General features: G+C 47.7%; 2 protein-coding genes and 1 long non-coding RNA gene across 3 annotated transcripts in view; all 3 read right to left on the minus strand.

Annotated features, from left to right (window-relative positions):
- LOC105690321 (sodium channel protein 60E) overlaps positions 1–6,560 on the minus strand; it is a 65,186-nt gene extending 58,626 nt beyond the window's left edge. The window contains exon 1 of the mRNA XM_025746652.2: positions 5,230–6,560. The gene's annotated coding sequence lies outside the window, so the exon portion shown is untranslated. The remainder of the gene's footprint in view (positions 1–5,229) is intronic.
- On the minus strand, positions 3,529–6,615 carry LOC125500581 (WAS/WASL-interacting protein family member 1-like). The gene is made up of 2 exons (XM_048653744.1): positions 5,230–6,615; positions 3,529–3,753 (listed from the first exon to the last, which is right to left on the minus strand). Exons 1-2 carry the CDS (start codon positions 6,613–6,615, stop codon positions 3,529–3,531), a joined length of 1,611 nt encoding a protein of 536 aa, XP_048509701.1.
- A 301-nt stretch (positions 6,616–6,916) lies between these two features.
- LOC125500770 lies at positions 6,917–9,828 on the minus strand. Its single transcript, XR_007278229.1, has 2 exons — positions 9,302–9,828; positions 6,917–8,337 (listed from the first exon to the last, which is right to left on the minus strand). It is a non-coding gene; the product is annotated as an uncharacterized LOC125500770 (long non-coding RNA).
- Between the last annotated feature and the right edge of the window lie 9,243 nt (positions 9,829–19,071).

Raw genomic sequence — 19,071 nt, forward strand, 5'->3', positions numbered from 1 at the left:
CGAACATCATGTACCGTACGTACAATAAAGCTGAAAACTAGACGAGAAAGTCAAGATACATAGGAGAGACGTACGGTTACGTGGCGTGCGATATTTTATGGAACATTTTCGCCGGCTCGTCTGAATGAAAATTGATTGAAATAGGAACAACGGAGTTTTCGCCGTTATTTCTTGTTTGTAATTATCTCCGTATACTTTGAAGAAAACGATGGAAATTTAAATGAAAGAAACAACTTTAAACCGAGAGTTCCGCGAGTTCGCGAAACGCCGCTAAATCGGGTTATAGAGTAAAGTAGGTACTGATTGTATTCTAATGAAAAAACTTTACGCCGCGTATCGTTATCTGGTAGAAATTTGAAACAATACAAATGTATATTCGCAATTGAGGAAAGAGAAGAGAGAAAAAAAAAACTGATAGAATGAGCGAAAATAAACCGGTAAGCGATGCGGAGGAAGCGTGAAAAAAATATCATCAATTAAATAAACGCGACTTCTCCGACTAGAGATTTGCGTAATAGGCTGGCAGAGGTGCTTTGCGATTCCCCGAAATCAAGGTTTATTTAATATAGATTAATTGCCACTCGAGTTCCTCCGAAATCTCCATCGTTATTCTCGTTAGTCCGTTTGAGGGAATAACAAGGTTTGGATTATCGCGAACCGAACGATATTGCCTTGAAAATTTCCAGGTCTCATCCGACGTCCCGGCGCAACGATTCTCAGAAGGGGAGAGGAGAAAAGGAATATTGAAAAAAGTTTGCGAAAATAATTTTTTCGATAAATACACGCGGAATTATCAAAGGCGAATCCGACGTGAGTAAGAGACGATCGGACGCCCACGCCGAAAATATATAGAGAGAGAAATATGAATTCGAAGTCTACGTCGAAATGTTTTAGCGAACTTCTACTTGTTTTCCAACTCAGCTCTCCGTCCTTTGCCTACGTGGCGTCAAACTAGCCTTCCTCAACCGAACCGCCCAAACTTGTTTGTCGAGTCTATATTTGCCCAAGAGCAGGGAAAGATCTCGTACATAAGTATATTTGAAGAGGGGAATTCGAGGAGGTGCAAAGCCGTCTTTTAAAATCAACCCCGTCCAGCTGAACAAAGAAAGTAATAATTATCCCCGTTCGCGAAATCGGTATAATAAAATCGGGGATGGGGGATGTAAATATTTGTAAAAAGAATTAAAAAAAAAAAAACACGTTCAACTCGGTATTCCAGCGGTATAGGAAAAATCGGTGGGACGGTGGTAAGGTATCCCCCGTTCGTTGGAAATAATCGCGGAGTCCGATGTTAATGGAAGGGAATGACTTGGATATTTTTGAATAATAAAACTGAAACCGGAGATGCGGAGGTCTGACCCCCGGCTATACCGTTCGTCATTCGCTCACTGCGGCGCAACGTTCGCCGGTACGGGGGGGGAACCTACTTTAAAAGGTCGGAGGTCACGACTGGCGCCTGAAACAGAAACACCTATTTCCACCCCATGCGACGGGTATAGGTATACCCGTCGCACCGACTACACCTACCTCCCCCACGGTCTTCTCCGAATCTTCTCCTCGTCCCGGTTTCCCCCCCCCCCCCCCCCCCCGGTTCTTCTTACCAACTTCTCACTACTTTTTATATCGTCCCGCCCCGACGCGCCCCGCTAAAATATTCAGGCATTCTCTTACAACCGGGCTCGTCAATGTTTGCCGCACATTAAGATGGAATCGAGAATGAAAACTGAAAACGCGCTACGCGGAAGCCACTGGGTCACCGATTAATAACTCAAAACCCACAACCGGTCCGTACACTCGCCTCAAATAATCCTCCCACTCCTGGTAGGATCCACGTAAAGATTTTTTTTGAAATCGAACGAAAAATTTTGATCAAGATGAGAGAGTCGTCGTTTCAACAGAGATATCGGTTCGCGTGCTTCCGCTCGCCATGCAGAGTCCGGAGGTCGAGGGTCGAAGCAATAACCCGTACAGTTAACCGTAATGCACAGGCAATTTAGCCAGGTCGACAAAATTATACGGGGATAGTCACGGGTACGGGGGTGTGGATGTTCCTGCCTTAAATTCTCAGTGATGGAAAAATGTGGGACCCCGCTAAAAGTGGATGAAAGATTCGCCCGCCTTGAAATCGTGCTCCGCTAATCAGCGGGTGTAAGTAGGGGGATGAAATATCGTATCGGATTCGCGTGCGACGTCCGAATATAATTTTGTAGAACCCGAACGAAGGAGAATCGTGTAAAATAGCTAACGGGGGGGGGGTACAGGTATAAAATATTTTCGCGTTTGTCGTCGGCTCGAAATCTGGCCAATTTATGTAGTTTTAAAATAAGTTTTAATGAAAATTGTCGGATCAGAAGGTAACAACAACCGGCGGCAAGTCGTAGTTGTGAATTGTGTCAGTAGGCGCAGTGCGGTAACACGCACATTTCTGCAGCCGCATTTCTATCGTATACATATACATATAGACGTCTAGGCCGGCCAATAGCTAACCACTGCCGTATGCCATATTCCATCCGCATAGGTATGTGTACACTTGTAAAACTCGTGCATTATTACGATCACCCTCACGGTGTACACCTACGGTAATGCGATGTGTACGCGAACCGTGAGCCCTGATTCAGGTGCGCATAATTCGCCGTGTGTTTTTCTGAATTTTTTCGTCAATTTCGTTTCACCCTATTCCGGGGGGCGGCGAATACAAGCGCAACGTTTTCCGAGTCGATGTAAGGTCCGCGGGCCTACGTGGTTACCGATTTGTCGTATCGCGCGCGATACCCGTATAATTTTATGTATATAAGGCACAAGGTTATAGCCGCGCTGACTTTACACGTCACCTTCCTCCTTGAAACGCTGCATGTGTGACCTATTCAACTTTGAAAGGCGTCAGCTGCTGCGCCCGTGTTTAAAACGAACGACAACCGGATCCAGCCGATTATTGTCAATCTTCGTATCGAACGGATTCGCGTACTTTTATCTTTTTTCTCCGGGATATTCACCCGGCTGCGAAGGAAACAAAGGAGGACGTAGGGATAATCTGGCCCGGGGACGTTTGAAATAAAGAAAGGAAATAAAACGCCGGACTAATCGTAAGATTCCTACGAATCGGTTTCGGTTTTACGTCCACAACCACCCTTCTACGCTCCCCACCCTCGTTCGGGGCGCCAGAGAAATCGACACTAACTGCGGATTGCTCGCGCTAATGGCTGAGTAGATTAGGATTCGGAAAAGCTCCGGGCTCTCTAATCTGAAGCTGGACGTTTTTTTTTTTTTCTTTTTCACCTAACCGCCTCACCAGCGTCGCTGTGAATTCAATCCGACATCGTCGAATTAATTGCCGTTACCTCCGAAATCAGGGATGTCGTATACCTGGTAATTTTCGATCGCTCACGAATATCGTATCGTGGTCATAAGAAGGAAAATAAAATGTCCCACATACTTTGACGTCAGCTGAACCGAACGTCTCGCTGGATTGTGCGGCTAGTCTCATTTGTCACGTGAAAAATTCACGAGTTAGTTTTTTTCTTACGTAAGTTAAAATTCCCGTTCAGGCGCAGGAACTGCTTCGAATCGTTCGGCGAAGTGACGAAAAAATTTGACTCTCCTTGAAATTCTCGCGCGGAGCTGATGCCGAGTGGCAGCTGACCAGATCCGAGCAGTTGCCTGGCGCTCCTCATTGATATTACGAGCATTAGGCGCATATAATGCAGTTACATCCTGGAGATAAGAGGGATTCCCTCGGTAAGTGGGAACGTAGCACTTAAATTCAAGGTCTGAGACTGAAAAGTTTTCGCAAACACATTCCGCGAGTCGCGAGCGTATTTTAGGGTCGATATCTGGTACCTCCGGGCGAGCGGAGTTGGCGGGTAAGAAATAAAAAAGAAAAGAAAGGAAAAAGAAAAAAAAAAAAGAAGCGTACGCGTGTAACGGTGTGTATGCGGTAGCTGCGGGGGGTAAAGCGACCGGATCTGGGATCTCCATTATTCCATTGTCTGGGGGGGGAGATTCGAAAAGGTTGCACAGTCATCTTTCCATTCGCGTTGCGTTCGTAATTTCTTGAGAAAAAAAAAAAAAAACAGAGACAGAAATACGTATCACTGGGCGAGATTTGCCGTAGCCGGAGGTAGGCGACGTTCGAAAATTGTTTTTTTTAATTTTCGCGGCGTAGAAAGGTGAAGGAAAATCGATCTCTCTCCGCAGACCGAAATTCTGGACAGTTCTGTACTTTCGAATTTTGATTGAGTTCGCGTGCCCCGAGAGCGTTGAAATTTCCCTCACAGTGAAAACTTATTCCGCACCATCCTCGAAGATGCAATGCGATACGGTTAAACGCCCCCAAGCAATACGATCTCAGCTGCGATACGATTGAATTTTTTCGCGGATAAATCAGACGGGGAAAAATGAATATCTCGATGGGTGGATAAACGTGTGGCGGTTCCTCCTACTCCAACGTCCCTTAAAAAACAGACGCTTGTTCGCACGTAACGCATGTACTTGAATACACTATACATACGTGTGTACATAACAGCGCGTAATGAAAGATTTACGGTAATATTTTTTCCTCGGGGTGGCAGAGGGGAAAAATTACCGGCTAAAGAAGGTCGATTCGAAACGGTAGGGAGAATCGTTCGCTCATCCCTTGCAGCGTAATGTAAAGCTAAAGTATAAGCGCGTTATCATTCGCGCGACGTCCTTTTTTTTTTTTTTATTTCTTCTCAGCAAAATTCTCTCTCGCTGTGCATACACCGTACGACGGGCTAATAACCGATTGTACGGGGACGATATCGAACCACGATTTTTGCATATCGCGTCGTCTGTACCGAAAATGTAGGAATTTCGTCGACGCTTTCTTTTCCCCCCTGTTGCTTCGGCAGACGTAACGACACTACGCGATTTCGTTGACGCCGTTTCGGTCGAGACATAACAATTGTTACTCCTGGCCGTGCGTAAGGACGCTATAGCCCGCGAGTCGTTAGACTAATTGCTTAGAATGGGGTGGAGCGAGGAGCAAAACGGGAAACATTCAGTGGAGGGAAAAAAAAATAAAGATAAAGGGCACTCGACGTTCGCAGAACGAAGAGTTGAAATCGATGGGGCGACCGTTCAGTCGGAGAGTACATTATGGAAGTGGTAAACGCAGACGTAGTTCAGTTTTCAACTATTACTTATTACCAGGTGCCGAGGGTAGAATCGTGTACGGGGGGCACCGCACGGGTGGTGTTTCGATTTACTCACCTCGTCGTAAATGAAATTGTCAATTTCCTCCAACGGTCGGCCGTACAAGTCGGAAGGAAAGGGCTCGAACTTGTGTGGAAGCACGGCGCCGTCTTCGACGGAAGTTTTTCTTCGCGGTTGAAATCCATACTCGCGTACCAGTTGAACAGTTCGGTTTTCGAGTCGATCGAGACTCTCCTTGGTGAAAGGCTTTACAGTTTGCTTCACGGCACCTCCACCTTTGTTCACACCACCGGGGGATTTTTTGTCGACGGGGACGTTCCGCACGCTCAAATTGTCGGGGTGACAGGAGCCGGGCTGCGGTTGGGGGGGTCCGATCGCGTCCGCCTGAATTTCGGCGCTCCCCGAATCCCCCGTTCCGGAATCCGCGGATGTTCCCGCTATCCCGGACAACGGAGGCCTCAGCCTGGTACCGTCTTGAGGCTTGGCGGTGATCCTCGTTCGCGGCGAAACTTCCACCGACGACGAACAGTGGGCCGGACTGGTTTTCTCCTGAAAGGCCGGTGGCACCGGGGTGTGAGCGGCGGTTTCCGGGGGGCTCAGGAAGTGGTCGTCTTGCCTCGTGGAATCCGTCGACTCCGATCGAATCCCCGCCCTGGGATCGTAGGAAGAGAAACCCGGCAGGACGTCGTCGCGGGCGCGTTGTTTCGACTCGGAGTAACACGACGAGCTCGCGTAAGACCTGGCGGACGATGGTCCGCCGCACCTCGGAAAAAGCGGCGACAAGGTGTCCCCGTATTCGTACTCGGGAGGGCTGAGGCCCGCGTAGGGAGGCGGCGATTTTCTGACGTTGGAATCGTCGTAGTCGTCGTTGACGTCGCGGCGTCGAAGAGTCTGGTGGACGCTCGCCGAGGAACCGAAATCCGTGGGTCTCCTCGGCGGCGCTTCCGGTTCGCCGGAGATATTTCCCAGCTCCGCCGATCCCCGCTCTCCCTCCCGCGACGTCAAAGAGGTCAACGAACTCCGCACGGGGATGTCGTCCGCGTATCCGGACCGTCCCAGACCTCCGGGCGAGGACCTCCGAGGCTTTTCGGGTCGTCTGCCGCCCCCGTATCCCGCCGATCTTCGCGGGGGTTGGGGGGTCCTCGATATCCTTTGAGGACGCGGGTGACCCCCGGTACCGGTGGACGGGAGATTCAGGCTCCTCTGACTCCCCGAGGCCTCCCTCCTGTCGTTGGGGTCGCCGCTTGGCCCGTATATTCCCTCCTCGGAGACGCGGTCCAACTCTTCCCTGCTGAGGTTAGCGTAGAGTCCGGCGACCCTAGGCCGATGCACGAATCCATTCTCCTCGGAACCGCTGCTCGGCGAACTCGCGGTTCTCTCGCCACCCCCGCCACCCCCGCCACCCCCGCCACCCCCATTTCCCCCACCCTGTCTAGATGTCATTCGGTTGATTTTTTCATCTCCCTTATACCGTTCTCGTCACCGCCACTGACCTTTTCGTACATAATTCTCGATTTATCCCTTCGTCCCTGCCACTGCAGTTCCGAGATTTCGATATTTTTAACAAATTTTTCCGTTCCTCGTGGACCATCGCTACGCCGGCTGAATAATCGTCATTACGACACATAGCACCGCATCCTGCACAGAGTCGGCGAATTCGTTTATTCCTCAAAACCGGGAGATCTCGTTTCCTTTACTCGTTAATTCAACGGATATTTGTTCGTTTTTTTTCTCTCTCTCTCTCTCTCTCTCTCTAAACAGTAATGCACTTTGAATATTGATTTATAAAAATTCTCAATTTATTTACTCATTTTTATCAATCAATTACGAATTTGTTTTCAACACTACTGAACACCTAACGATTATTTACCCTCGTGATTAGCGCTGTTATTTTTTTTGTTTTTGTTTTGTTTTTTTATATTTCACCAGTTCTGCGTTAATCTTGTGAATTTTATTCGCCTCACTTCGTTATCCTTATAATTTTCTCACTAATTTCACTATTAGAATACATGGTTATAATATCAACTTTAATAAAGTATCTTAAGCTATAAGCTACGAGTCACAGTCATGAGATGAGCATATTAATTAGTTACGAAAGATTCCTGGCGCCAATAGCCAAACGTGTCTTAAAAACTGAGAACTTACGCCACGATAACTGGCTTTTATTGCAAAAATTTATTTTCTTTTCTCGACGGACAAAATTATCTCTGAGTATACGGGGTTATTTATTTATACGGCAAACGTGAGCGTCTTCGACCAACGAAGCAATTATGTTAAATCAGCCAATAGGAAAGTAACGATAATTGGGAAAAAAACTGATACTGTAATTCTATATAATCGCACTGTTTTTCGTCAAACATACGGCGAACGTTCGTCAATCTGTCCGGTTCTTTTATTTCGTTATTGTTATTTTAATTTCCATTGTTATTCCTCGCTTTTTCGTTCAATCGACACATCTCATAGGTCGTTACAGCATCAGCCGAAGGAAGAAATTAAATTTTTATTTATAACACCGTAATCCTTGACGGGGGGGAACGGAGGAGGGGGGTACACATTAAAATTGTAAACGACAGCTACACGCGTTCGTTTCCGGTTGACAACTGAATTATTACTTATTTATTCTTATATATTTCTCTCTCTTCTTTATGCTGCAGGCGTTCGCGTAACTTTTTTGATTTTATAATTATTTTGCACTTGCTCGAGATTATTATTTTTTTTCGTTCAAAATTATTTGACGTTATGTAGATTTTGTTGTTCGTTCTCCGTTCGCTTCACACGCGCACACACTCTCTCTCTCTCTCTCTCTCCCTCTCTCTTTCCTCTTTTTTCTCTAATTTTATTTCATCGACTTTGAAATTTAATAACGCCAAGTTTATCGCCGCGAAACGGTGTTTCGAATACACTTCAGAAGATTGTCCGTGAGTCGTTGCTTTATTTTTGGAATACGAGCGTTTCGCTTTCGGCTTTTTTTATATTTTTCTCTCGTCCGATTGTTTTACAGAAGATGTACAGTTCGCTTTTGTTCTTTCCTTTCTTCGGTATGAATCTTATCCGTTATTCGCGGTTGCTTTCTCAACGTAAAGTACTACCGTACGTCCTCGACACACTCCTTGTTGCGGCGGCTATACCGCGGTTCGATCAGAAACGACTCCTTGTCACGTACACCTATTCGTCAATCAATTTCATTTATGCTTCACCGGCGTGGATTAGCATTTTCGTAATTATTCCTCGTTCGTTCGAAGTACAGGGGATACCGAGGAGTCGCGTGGTTACGGGAGAACGATCGAATGATACACAGAGGATACGTAATATAGCGTAAAGTCTATCTCAAAATGGCACCCCGTGCAGGATTTGCTCGCGTGAAATCTCGCGCTCCTATCCGGACAGCTTGCGTTCCACGTATGTAAATTTTGTCATGCCCGTAGCGAGTTAGTCGCGGTGCGAATTCAATGAGACCGAAGATTAAATTAAGGCCAATGAAAAAATAAACTCGATCAACTGACGGACAATATCATCGTACGGCTCGAAAGATAATTGATCCTTTCACAAACATCGTCAACGTACGCGACGGTGTAAATACGTTGGCGCGGCGTACGTGCACTCCGCCGAACAAGACCCGGCGAATGCGTGCGGTCGGCGAGAAAAAAAAATTAAAAGGAATAAACAAATAATTCTCAACGTCGAAGTAGAGCGAACGGAGACGGTACGATTCTCCGTGTACGGGAATGGAATAACAGTGGCGATAAACGCCGTAAAAGTAGTCGAAAAACTTAAGTCGGTCGAAAATTCGGGGTAGCCATCGCCGGCTATTACAAAGCTCCTCATTGTTGCCCAACAGCGAGTGAGTTCACGGGGCACAAATTTCCCGACTCGCATTGTTCTTCGTTAATTTGAGAGAAAAAGAAAATAAAAGGAGAAAAATCCCACGAACGAATGTCGGTATAACGCGATCGAGAGCGGTGCCCCCGGCACTCCGATTCTTCTCCGTAATGAAATTTTCAATCCAACGATCGCACCCCCCCTCCCCGCGCGATCCACGGATCCGAGAGGACCGATTCGAACGAGGAATGAAACGATCGAAACTGTACGGGGGGAAATTTCCTATCGATGACGATAGTGTTCACTGTACTCTGAGATGTTGGATTCTTTCCACCGATGTACCGCGTTCCTTCACGCGGCTCCAGATCTCGCGGGCAGCAGGTTTCACCGTTACTATAGTTAATTAATTTTCGAGCCCGCGACCTCCTGCCGGCTCCGGAACCCGGTCAAGCAAAGCGAAAACGCACGGGTGCCTCTTAGGAGAGCACTGACGGCACTGGGAACGGTGGTGGTATCAGACAGACTCACGAGCAACCGGCACTGTCCGCGAAAAGCAGGACATCAGGGCGCGCGCGCCTATCGAGCGCGCGGTCGTTGTGACTGGGGAGTCACGTCAACCCCAACGAAGCGCCCGCCGACCGAACGACCGACCGCGAACCGCCCTGGAGAGACCTGGAGGCAGAAACGGCACCGGCAAAAGTACCTGCGCACATTTTCCCTCGGAGTAAAGTTACCGGTGCGATTCCCTTCGGAACTTCCCGGCTCACCCTCGTCGGTGAAACGTCGCGGTCTCCGCCACACCGCTCGCGCGTTTTCCACCCTCCGCGTAGTGCATTCCTGGGGTCAATATCACCCCTGGCTCGATCCCCCCGCGCCAAAGCTCAGATTTTATCTTATTCTTCCGGCTCCGCTCACCCCCTCTCCCCCCCCTCCCCCTCCCCCTACGACGATATCGCCGTATTCGTCGGAGTTTATAAATTTTTTACTTCGCTCCACTCCCGATACCCTTCCTCTGATTCTTTGGCTTGTTTTTTTTTTTTTTTTTTATATTACGGCGCGCGCGATACCCCCCAGAATGCACCATATAATTGCGTCATGAAATAAATATGCGTGTTTTTCGAGAGTTAAGTTCGCGTATATATTGCGTGTTTTCGTGCAGGCTCCGTTATGTATATGTATATACATATACAGCTGTGTGTATAAATATACGCCCACCGGTACACGTACGTCGGGGGTGTGCTGTATCTTTCTTTGCCATTTGTAACCCCGTCGTTCCCGCGCCCTACTCCTTCGACCAACCCCGACCCCAACCCCCGACCCCCGCCCCCACCCGCCGTCCGCTCAGACCGATTCGTTGAACGTGACACGCGAGGAATAGGACACACAGGATGCAGGTACCGACGACGTATACGACATGCTTCCGACGTACCTCCAGTTCTTCCGTAAAAGAGCTGTGCATGTCCCACGGTGCATCGGTTAATGCCTACACGTGAACGGAATGAAACGTAGCGCGGAGCTCAAAAACTACGTCAATGGGACACTCGCTACACACGAGACACACGTATATTGTAGAAATTCATACAACGGAGGAGCGACCGGGGTGGCAACGTTTCTAGAAAACTACACACTCGATGGCATGCCAATCGCTCACTGGGAATCTCCGTTTTCATCCCCATTTTCTCTTTTCTTTTTTTTTCTTTTTTTTTTCTTCTGCCCTTGAGACGGTAAAACAATAAATGGGTTAAAATTAGGGTTTGCCAGTTTGATTTTTTTCTTTTTCCTTTTTTTTTTCTAGCATCGGTGCAGCTCGATAGCCAAGAGGCAACGTTGAGATAATCGGACTCTACGATGCGCTGAAAAGTTGAGGGTCGAAACGAGGCTGAGATAATTGCTTGTGGTTCGAAAAATCAATTTTTTCGATTCGCTTATGGCGTGTCATCCGAGGAAAAGCAGATGCAACCGAACGTAACGGGTTGGGGGAGGGGGGTGGTAGCTAATAACCGGGTCTTCGTTACACGCACTCTGAAAAGTGGATTTCTGAAGGGGTTTTCGCGATGCAGCGGGAACTTTTGTTCTCTTGAACTACGCGCGAGAATCGCTGCTGAGGGAAAGGGGGGGGGGGGGGGGGGGGGGGGGGGAGGGAGAATTTTGTAGGGAAAAGAGGCTGCTGCCGAGGGAGAAAGAGAGTGGAATATAATAACGACGATGAAACGAGTGAAACGAAACGAGGGTAAAAAAAAAAAAAAAAAAAAAAAACGTCGCAGTAATACCTTAACCTGGCGGAGATCGTCGTCGGTCGCGCGAAGGTATATAACCGAACCTGCACGTATTTAATGGGCGGGAAGGGGGGAATTATTAACGTCCTTGAAAGCTTTCATTTGTCAGAGGCTCAACGTCAGCTGTACATTTCCAACAAAATTTTCCCCCTTTTCCAACGTATACGCGGGATAATTCGACGAACGTAAAACGGCACTTGTTCTTAATCTTTCTTAATCTTCCATAATCCCGAATTCTCTTCACGCTTCATTATTTCGACGAATCAACGAAATTCAATTGGCAACCCCCCTCGCCCCTCGCCCCTCGCCCCTCGCCCCTCGCCCCTCGACCTCCACCACCCCCCGCCCCCCGTACACTCGCTCGTTACACATAAAAATAGTTCACGTAATCTACTTATAGGCCTCTGACCGATCCGCAGCTTTTCACCAACGTTTCCAATTTTGTCGCCCCTAAAAACCTACTGCGACCCCCGACTACACACTTTTTTCCTACCAGCTTTCACTCGTTATGATACTCGGAGTTCGGATACTAATTTTGAGAGGTCGATTCGCTTCGTACAACTCCGGAGATGTGGCTAAAGTAAAGAAATTCTTCTAAATTTGTATTTAAAAAAAAAAAAATAACGAATAATAATTCTAACGAAACCTCGATAATACGTGTGCGTTTCTATCGCTATTAGGGCTTGCAATGGCGAGTATCGTTGGTGTCAGATTTCCGCTTTTTTCCTCATTTTTACGAGGACGTTATATTTTTCCGGCAATCTCCCGAATTCTCAGCTGACTCTTTTTATGAATAAAAAGCCATCCGACGCGACCGCGCTGTACCAATAATTGTTGAAAACGTCCGACAGGTTGACGAGACGATGACGTACCACCTGTCCCTCGGTGTCAAAACGTCGAGAAAATAAACCAATAAAGCCCGTCGCGACATTCCTTTTCACCCCCGGCTCATCGCCGGTGATCGTTGAGCAAGGGTTCGCGGGGGATATCCACTACTCCCGCGTAGCGGTAAATATTAGATATTGTTCCGGTACGAAGCTAAGTGAAATCGAGCGGAGGGCGAAACGATTGTGGAAATACAGATTCGTCGTCGTCCGCCGCAAAGTCATTGTGCATTTTTCTCACGGGATCGTTTCCAGGGGAGGATCGGATCGAAGAAGAGCGCTTCGGATCGTCTTTCCGAAAACCACGGCGCCAGTTTTCCCCGCGTCAAGCTGGTAGAAAATTAGGAGACGACGAGAGCAGCGCGGGTGCGTTCCTCGAAGACGATAACCCGGAGGACAACGCGCGAGCAGCGCGTTGTCCTCAAACCCCTTCAGCGCGGTACTCGCGTTCAACACGAGATCCAGAAGCGCGTCATCTCCTCTCTCTCTACGTCACAAAGTCGCCCCGCGTATTGATCGACCCTGGGCTTCTTCTTTCCACGTTGAACGAGTGAATTTCCTGCATCAGCAGCGGCGCTGCCGTTGCCGTTCCGCCGGTTGCTATTGCCACCGACTACGCGACAAACGCCCCAGGTACGACGACGACGCCGCCGCCGCCGAGCTTTTTCGACTACCAGGCGAACTTCAAACGCTCGCCGAGCGAATACAACCCCGTACATGACGTGCGTTCGGACTCCGACGCCTTCCAGTTCCACGGGCGAGGGACCACCCTCACTGCGTAACCACCCTGCCCTTCAACCACCTCTTCGGACGCTGCACTCGGCTGGTCGCCTACCGGGTTTCCGCTTCCGCCGGTCGTTCGAGTGCCTCGCGAGACTCGGCGAAGACCGTTCGTTCCTCCCTTGGACTCTCGCGACCGAACGTGCGATCTTTTTCGATGCTCCGAAATTGAATGAAAAAAAAATCTAACGCGACGATCGCTCTGTGCGGAATCAAGCGAAGGGTAGGTATACGAGCGAATTAGCCCGCGGGGTGAACGCGTAGATACGAGTTAAAGCAGCTGGGTATAGCGAGTGTATCGACCAACGAGAATCCCCCCCCGGACGAGCTGTTATTCCTTTGCACGGTAGCGATCGCAGTCATCAGGGTCTCAAAGGCCGTACCCGCGTTCCGACGAGATCGCGTGCCGTCCTACTCCCCTTTAAGAACTCCGATCCAGATGATCGGGGGCGGGGGGGTAGAAAAAAAAAATATCCCTCTAAAAACGGAGCCGGGCGGCGAGTCTCCGTGCCGCGGACTCCCGCTACCGGAAGAGATTATACGGAGGCCCGAGATTCACGAGATACCCGTCGATAGTTCTTCCTCGTACAACACACGTGTACTCCTCCCATTCGCCCCTACACCGATGCAACGACACGCGCACGTCACGGACGGCCTTCCGCCACGGTGGAGAGAGAGCCACGCTCCGCTCCAATCTTGAAACATTTTTGATTGCACAGCTAACCCCGGGCTGTGCGGAATGGGAGTGTCGGTTGGCAGGTGGATAGATGGACGGGTGGTATGTGTGGGAGGAGGGTATGTGTTTCCTGGGGGCGAAAGACACCGACACCGAGACCACCGACGGAGTTTCCGCGCTCGGGGATTACAGGACGCAATCATGCCCCGAGCGCAAGGCTGATGTTGCAGCGGTGCGGTACGACTGTAAGGTCCGCGGTTTACTTCGTTAGAATCGGGCGGGAAGTTCGTGGTGGAGGAAGGGCTCGATATCGCTGACCGGTTGGAACCGTGATCCGAATAACGAGTATGGGAGGAGGCGTGGGCGGCGAGTATATTCTCTTACAGGTATTGCGTAAATCGGTATCCTCCCGATACCGTCCATCACCCCTTAACTCGGTGGTGATATTCGCGTACCGATTGTCGACAGATTACTCGGGGATCTCGGCGAGTAGAGGTACTCGGAGTTGAACCGGTGAGAGGTACGTACCGTACGTATGCACGTGTTGTACGAGGATAATCAGAAAAGAGGGGATCGTCTGTTGTATTTCAAAAGCACGAGAGTGAAACACAACGGACGAAAACCCCCTCGAGCCGTATTAACTACGTGAGTGTAAAAAAAAAAAACAACTACCACCGTTGTACGCCGTTTGTTGTACGTGCGTTGCAAGGGTGGAGGGCGATTGTGTCTGCGGGGACCTCGAGAAAACGGATGTCTCGTTGTACCCGGAAAAAAGTCTGATCTCGTCCGCATCGGATCCTCCGACGAGTCTTTGCTCCGAAGAAGACCGAGGAGCGAATTACTCGAGCGCTATTTTATTTCGCCGTAAATTCAAACCCCTCGCGTTCGAGGGGCGGCTATTTCCCGGGACGTTTCGACGGGATATTATTTTTTTTTTGTTTTTTTTGGAAAAGCGCGGCCGCGTTGACGGACGGATGCGCGGCGAACTGTAGTCAGAAAAATTCACACCCCCTAATTTTGGTGTAACGCGACTACGCCGCTACGTTCGCACGTCGTTTCGTACGAAGAGAGTCGAGCACTGATTCATTAGCCAGATGTCGTCAAGTGGCAACTCTCGGCGGGGCAGCGCTTCGCCCGTATTTCTCGCCGAATAAGAGCCGACTGCTGCCACCCCACGGTTCTTCTCCCGTGACAACAATTTCACGTCGGAACATTGAGATTGAGCATCGTTTATTTTTCTTCGCCCTTTTCTCTATCTCTCTCTCTCTCTCTCCATTTTGTTCGCACCTTTACGGACAGAAAGGACCTTAATTCCCATTAGCGAGCAACGCCGTGCAGCTTTCCTCGAATTGCCTTTTTCTACATGCTGCAGTACACTGCAGTTATACCGTACGTACCGAAACACGGAGGTCGAATTACCGCCGGATATTTAGCTCGATATTTTTCGCGTGGCTACGATCGGAAAATCGGACGTTGAGGGATTTACTTTGCATCCGCAACTGATTCCGAATTCACAGTGATCAAAGTTTTTTCTGTTAAAAATGATCCGTATGGATTATTTGTCGGAACCAATCCGGTAACAGGGCTCCCTGAATCTAGTTTCCCAAAATGTGAGGGCGAGATACGAACGCCTCGCAGCTTAAGAGACGTTTCACGTCTGCGTACCTATTTTCCAGAGGTCCTGATAGCTCCTTTTCAGCGGGGGCAACGCGTAACGAGACCGCGTAATCCGTAAACGGTTTGGACGCCGTGGTTGGAAATAATGGCAGAATTAGCGAACCCGTGCGCAAACAAGAAAGACGGAAAAAGGGAGAAGAAAAAAGAAGAAAGGAGAGAAAAAAAACCGTTGCAAAGGGGGAAAAAGAATTTGGACCAAGATAAAGCTACCTGTACAGGCGAGAGTGAAGGAGGAAAACTGATAAATACAAACGGAATATCATTGTGCAGAAATCGAGGCAAGGGATCAGTCGCTCTTATTCGGTCCAGCGGTAGAAAAATAAAAATTCACCCATTTACATTCTGAAATTTTTCATTCAAATCAACACGAGTGTAACATCGAGTATCTGCACCGCAGGATGTTGCGGAATATTTCAACAATTTTTTGTCCGCACGCACTTACGCATGCGTTTTGCCTGCACACCTGTAACGGGACGAGAAAAGAATTTCTCCAATAGAGCGTAGAAAAGGGCGAAGAGTCTGCAGCGGCAGAAACTAGTGGATAATTACAACGCTCGACCAATTTCGAAGGTTCCACATCCATGGTTCTACCGTTGAATTTTTTACATGCACCGGGCGATCCAATTCATCCGCTCTTACCTCGTGCAGACGCCATTGCGGTTACCAACAGCAACTTGACCGGGGTGAACAACTCGGCAATTGATGCTGTGCACCGGGAATGTAACAAATACAAATTGTTATTCTCTTTTTCTCTTCACCCGCGACGTCGTTCGAATAAAATTTGTTCGGTCAAAAGCGATGCGTTTTTTTTTTTTTTTTTTTTTCGTCTTTTACGCGGATGCTCAAAATTTTTCGCCCCGTCAACGTATGAAAAAAATTATTGATATCGTCGAGAAAAATGGTCCACCGAAACATCTGTACCGAATCCTATATATACCATAGCGCAGGTCGATAAATACATACGTTGAGGATGGTGTGCGGTTATAACTTCTGAAAGGTAGAAAGTTCGGAGCTTTACGGACCCTCTGAATGATCCTCTGTGGTTTTGATCGTTGGTCGAACAGTGGTTTCATCGGAAATACATCCCAAATTACATCGACTACAGTCGGATGCCTACAAAGTCCTTCAAAGGATTTTCGTACGATGGAATAATAATGGGAGATTTTTTTTCCTTCTTGAACCCTTTTTTTTTGGGGGGGGGGGGGAAGGGGGTTGTTTTTTTTTTTTTTACTTTTCTCCCTACATACCTCATTTTTCTTTGATGCCGAGGACGACGATCCCTTCTTTCTTCGCTACTCGGCGGTGGCTCGGATGATTTCTTTATAAAATAATTTTCGGACCAGTTGTCGTGAAAAATATGCCTGAGAAAATGTTCGCAATTGCAGGTAGTAATAATACGTACTTCGCATCGAATTTCGGAAGAAATCAGCACCAATTGTTTCGATGTGGGATGATTTTTCTTCGATAAATTTCGAATCAAAAGCTTCGTTCGATTCCCTATTCGTGATTATACAGGTATACCTATACTTTACAGAGCGAGCACATATTGCAGTGACTCGCAAATTCGATTTTTGCAACTTCTGCTCTCCTGGATAATTGGTGATCGTAAAATTTCATTTTCCGGATACTTGAAAAAGCTCACAATTGAAATCTCTAACCATATCATATGAAACTTCATGCATCGGCGTATATTTTATTAGACTTTTTTTCGTTTATCTTTTGTAACAAACCATGTCCTCGTTATTGTAGAAACTGAGCGGCGAACACCCATTAGCTTTAGGCAGCACAAAGCTAAAACCCTCGAATTTCTTGCTTCGACCGCCCTAGAAAACGTGGCTCTAATATCACTCCGACAAAAAGCTCGCGACGAGCGGTTTGAAATGAAAAAATTAGAGCGACGATCTTTTGGAAGAAGATAACTCGTAAGGCTAACGTGTTTTTTTTTACAAATCCGTTGACATCGTACCAAAATGAATCGTCAACGGTACCGAGGTCATGCAAATGTTCGACCGTACGCGGAATAAAGCTCGCAGAGATAAGTTCAACGGAAGGATATGACTCTTTAATTCGCGAGCGAACATCGAGACTCTTTTCGTTAATAAATTACGAGCGATTTGTTGGGGAAGACGCGTGACTTGAAGCGAATGTATATTGTATGGTGCTAGACGAGGTAAAAGTAAAGCCATGCTCGCGTTCCAATTAGTTTCAAGAGATGCGTCGTCGCCGTCGTCGGATGAAACTATACGAGTGCTTTCATCGTCATGGGGGAGGTTTATATGTGTAATGTTTGAAGTATGAGGAAGCTACGTCCCTTGGGATAAGGTGGGCGTGTATATTATAGCTGAAAGTTGAGGTTACTGGAGGAAAGTAGGCTAGAAACACCTGCGCATTCGGTAATATAAGGGTAGGTGTACGAGGGAGACGCTCTCTGTTTATAGTATATACGTACACGTGAGGGACAAGGATATTCCAGATTCTGTGGCGGGAACTGACAAGAATGTGAGTGCTTTACCGGCTGCTAGTCCCGGGGGATGATTTCAATAATATCGAGTGGTAAACGTTGGGAAAAGTTTGAACGTATTCCCCGAGGGATGTACTACTATCGGAAAAAGCAGGGCGAACGAGGGGAAAATGAATGCCTTTCTATGCGTACGATAGGAACAAAATGGGAGTAAATATTCCCCTCGATTCTCTCGCTCTTTTCCGATTGGATCAAAGATTACATTCTCTCTTCTGAAATGACCCATCGCAGATCCCCGTATTGGCGAATAACGAAAAATGTATGAATCACGAATACCGGAGATTAAATCTACTCAAAAATATGAATTTTTCAGTGTACAGACCCGTACGCTCTTCTCGCAACGGGGAGACAAAACGATCTTCTGAACGCTGCAGTAGCCGCTGCAGTGGAACAGTAACAGTCAGTATAACGATTTATGTATGGTGAACACTGAGAGCTTTTTCAAGTATTCACGAACGATTTACGGTCTGTGAAACAAACAACGAATAATACAAGTTTCAAGTTGCAAACGGTTTTTTTATATCCCAGTCCAACGTTTCTACCGTATATAAGATGGAAATGGATTTAGGAGATGGTAGAGAGCCCGTTGAGTTGAAAATTTAAAGTAATACGTGCATCGGACCCGGTGAAAACGAGCAGCAGCGATGCAACATCCCTCCTTTCCATGACATCGGGGGGAAAAAGACGTCGCGAAACTACGTGAAAAAAATCGTACGATATCGGAGTGAATTCTTTCGGTCGATTATTCTTTACAATAAGTAACAAAACGCGGTCTGTAAAGTCGTTAATCGTTATCATGCGTATTCCGAGTGCGAAATCATACAATTATAAACGCGTTTAGCGTTTAATTAACTCTATTTTAGAGCCGTGGTTAATTACGTCTCAAAAGGACGAAAACTAGCTTGGGAATCTTGCGTAGACGGGGCATAACGTAATGTCACACCGTTGCGGGTCTGCAGTCTTCAGACCATGGGTTCAGCCAGACGGCTCCCAACTTTACAACATAAACGTAAGTAGAACTAGAATAATTAGACTTTGAAATCACGGATCCTGCAGGGCTAATTATACAGACCATATTCACAGCCACCTCTCTCGGAGTGCTGGTGATTTTAACCCCGGGTTTGTGTGACCTTTGAGGACGCTGCAGTATCACGAGATTCTATACTAGATTTTACTAAGTTCAACTTTTTCACCCCCCACCCCCCCATTAGGGGTGTCAGGGGACCACCTGGATATCCCTTCGTCGCCTTATGTTTATAGATATTC

Source organism: Athalia rosae, chromosome 4, assembly GCF_917208135.1.
Source record: "Athalia rosae chromosome 4, iyAthRosa1.1, whole genome shotgun sequence".
Taxonomy (NCBI): domain Eukaryota; kingdom Metazoa; phylum Arthropoda; class Insecta; order Hymenoptera; family Athaliidae; genus Athalia; species Athalia rosae.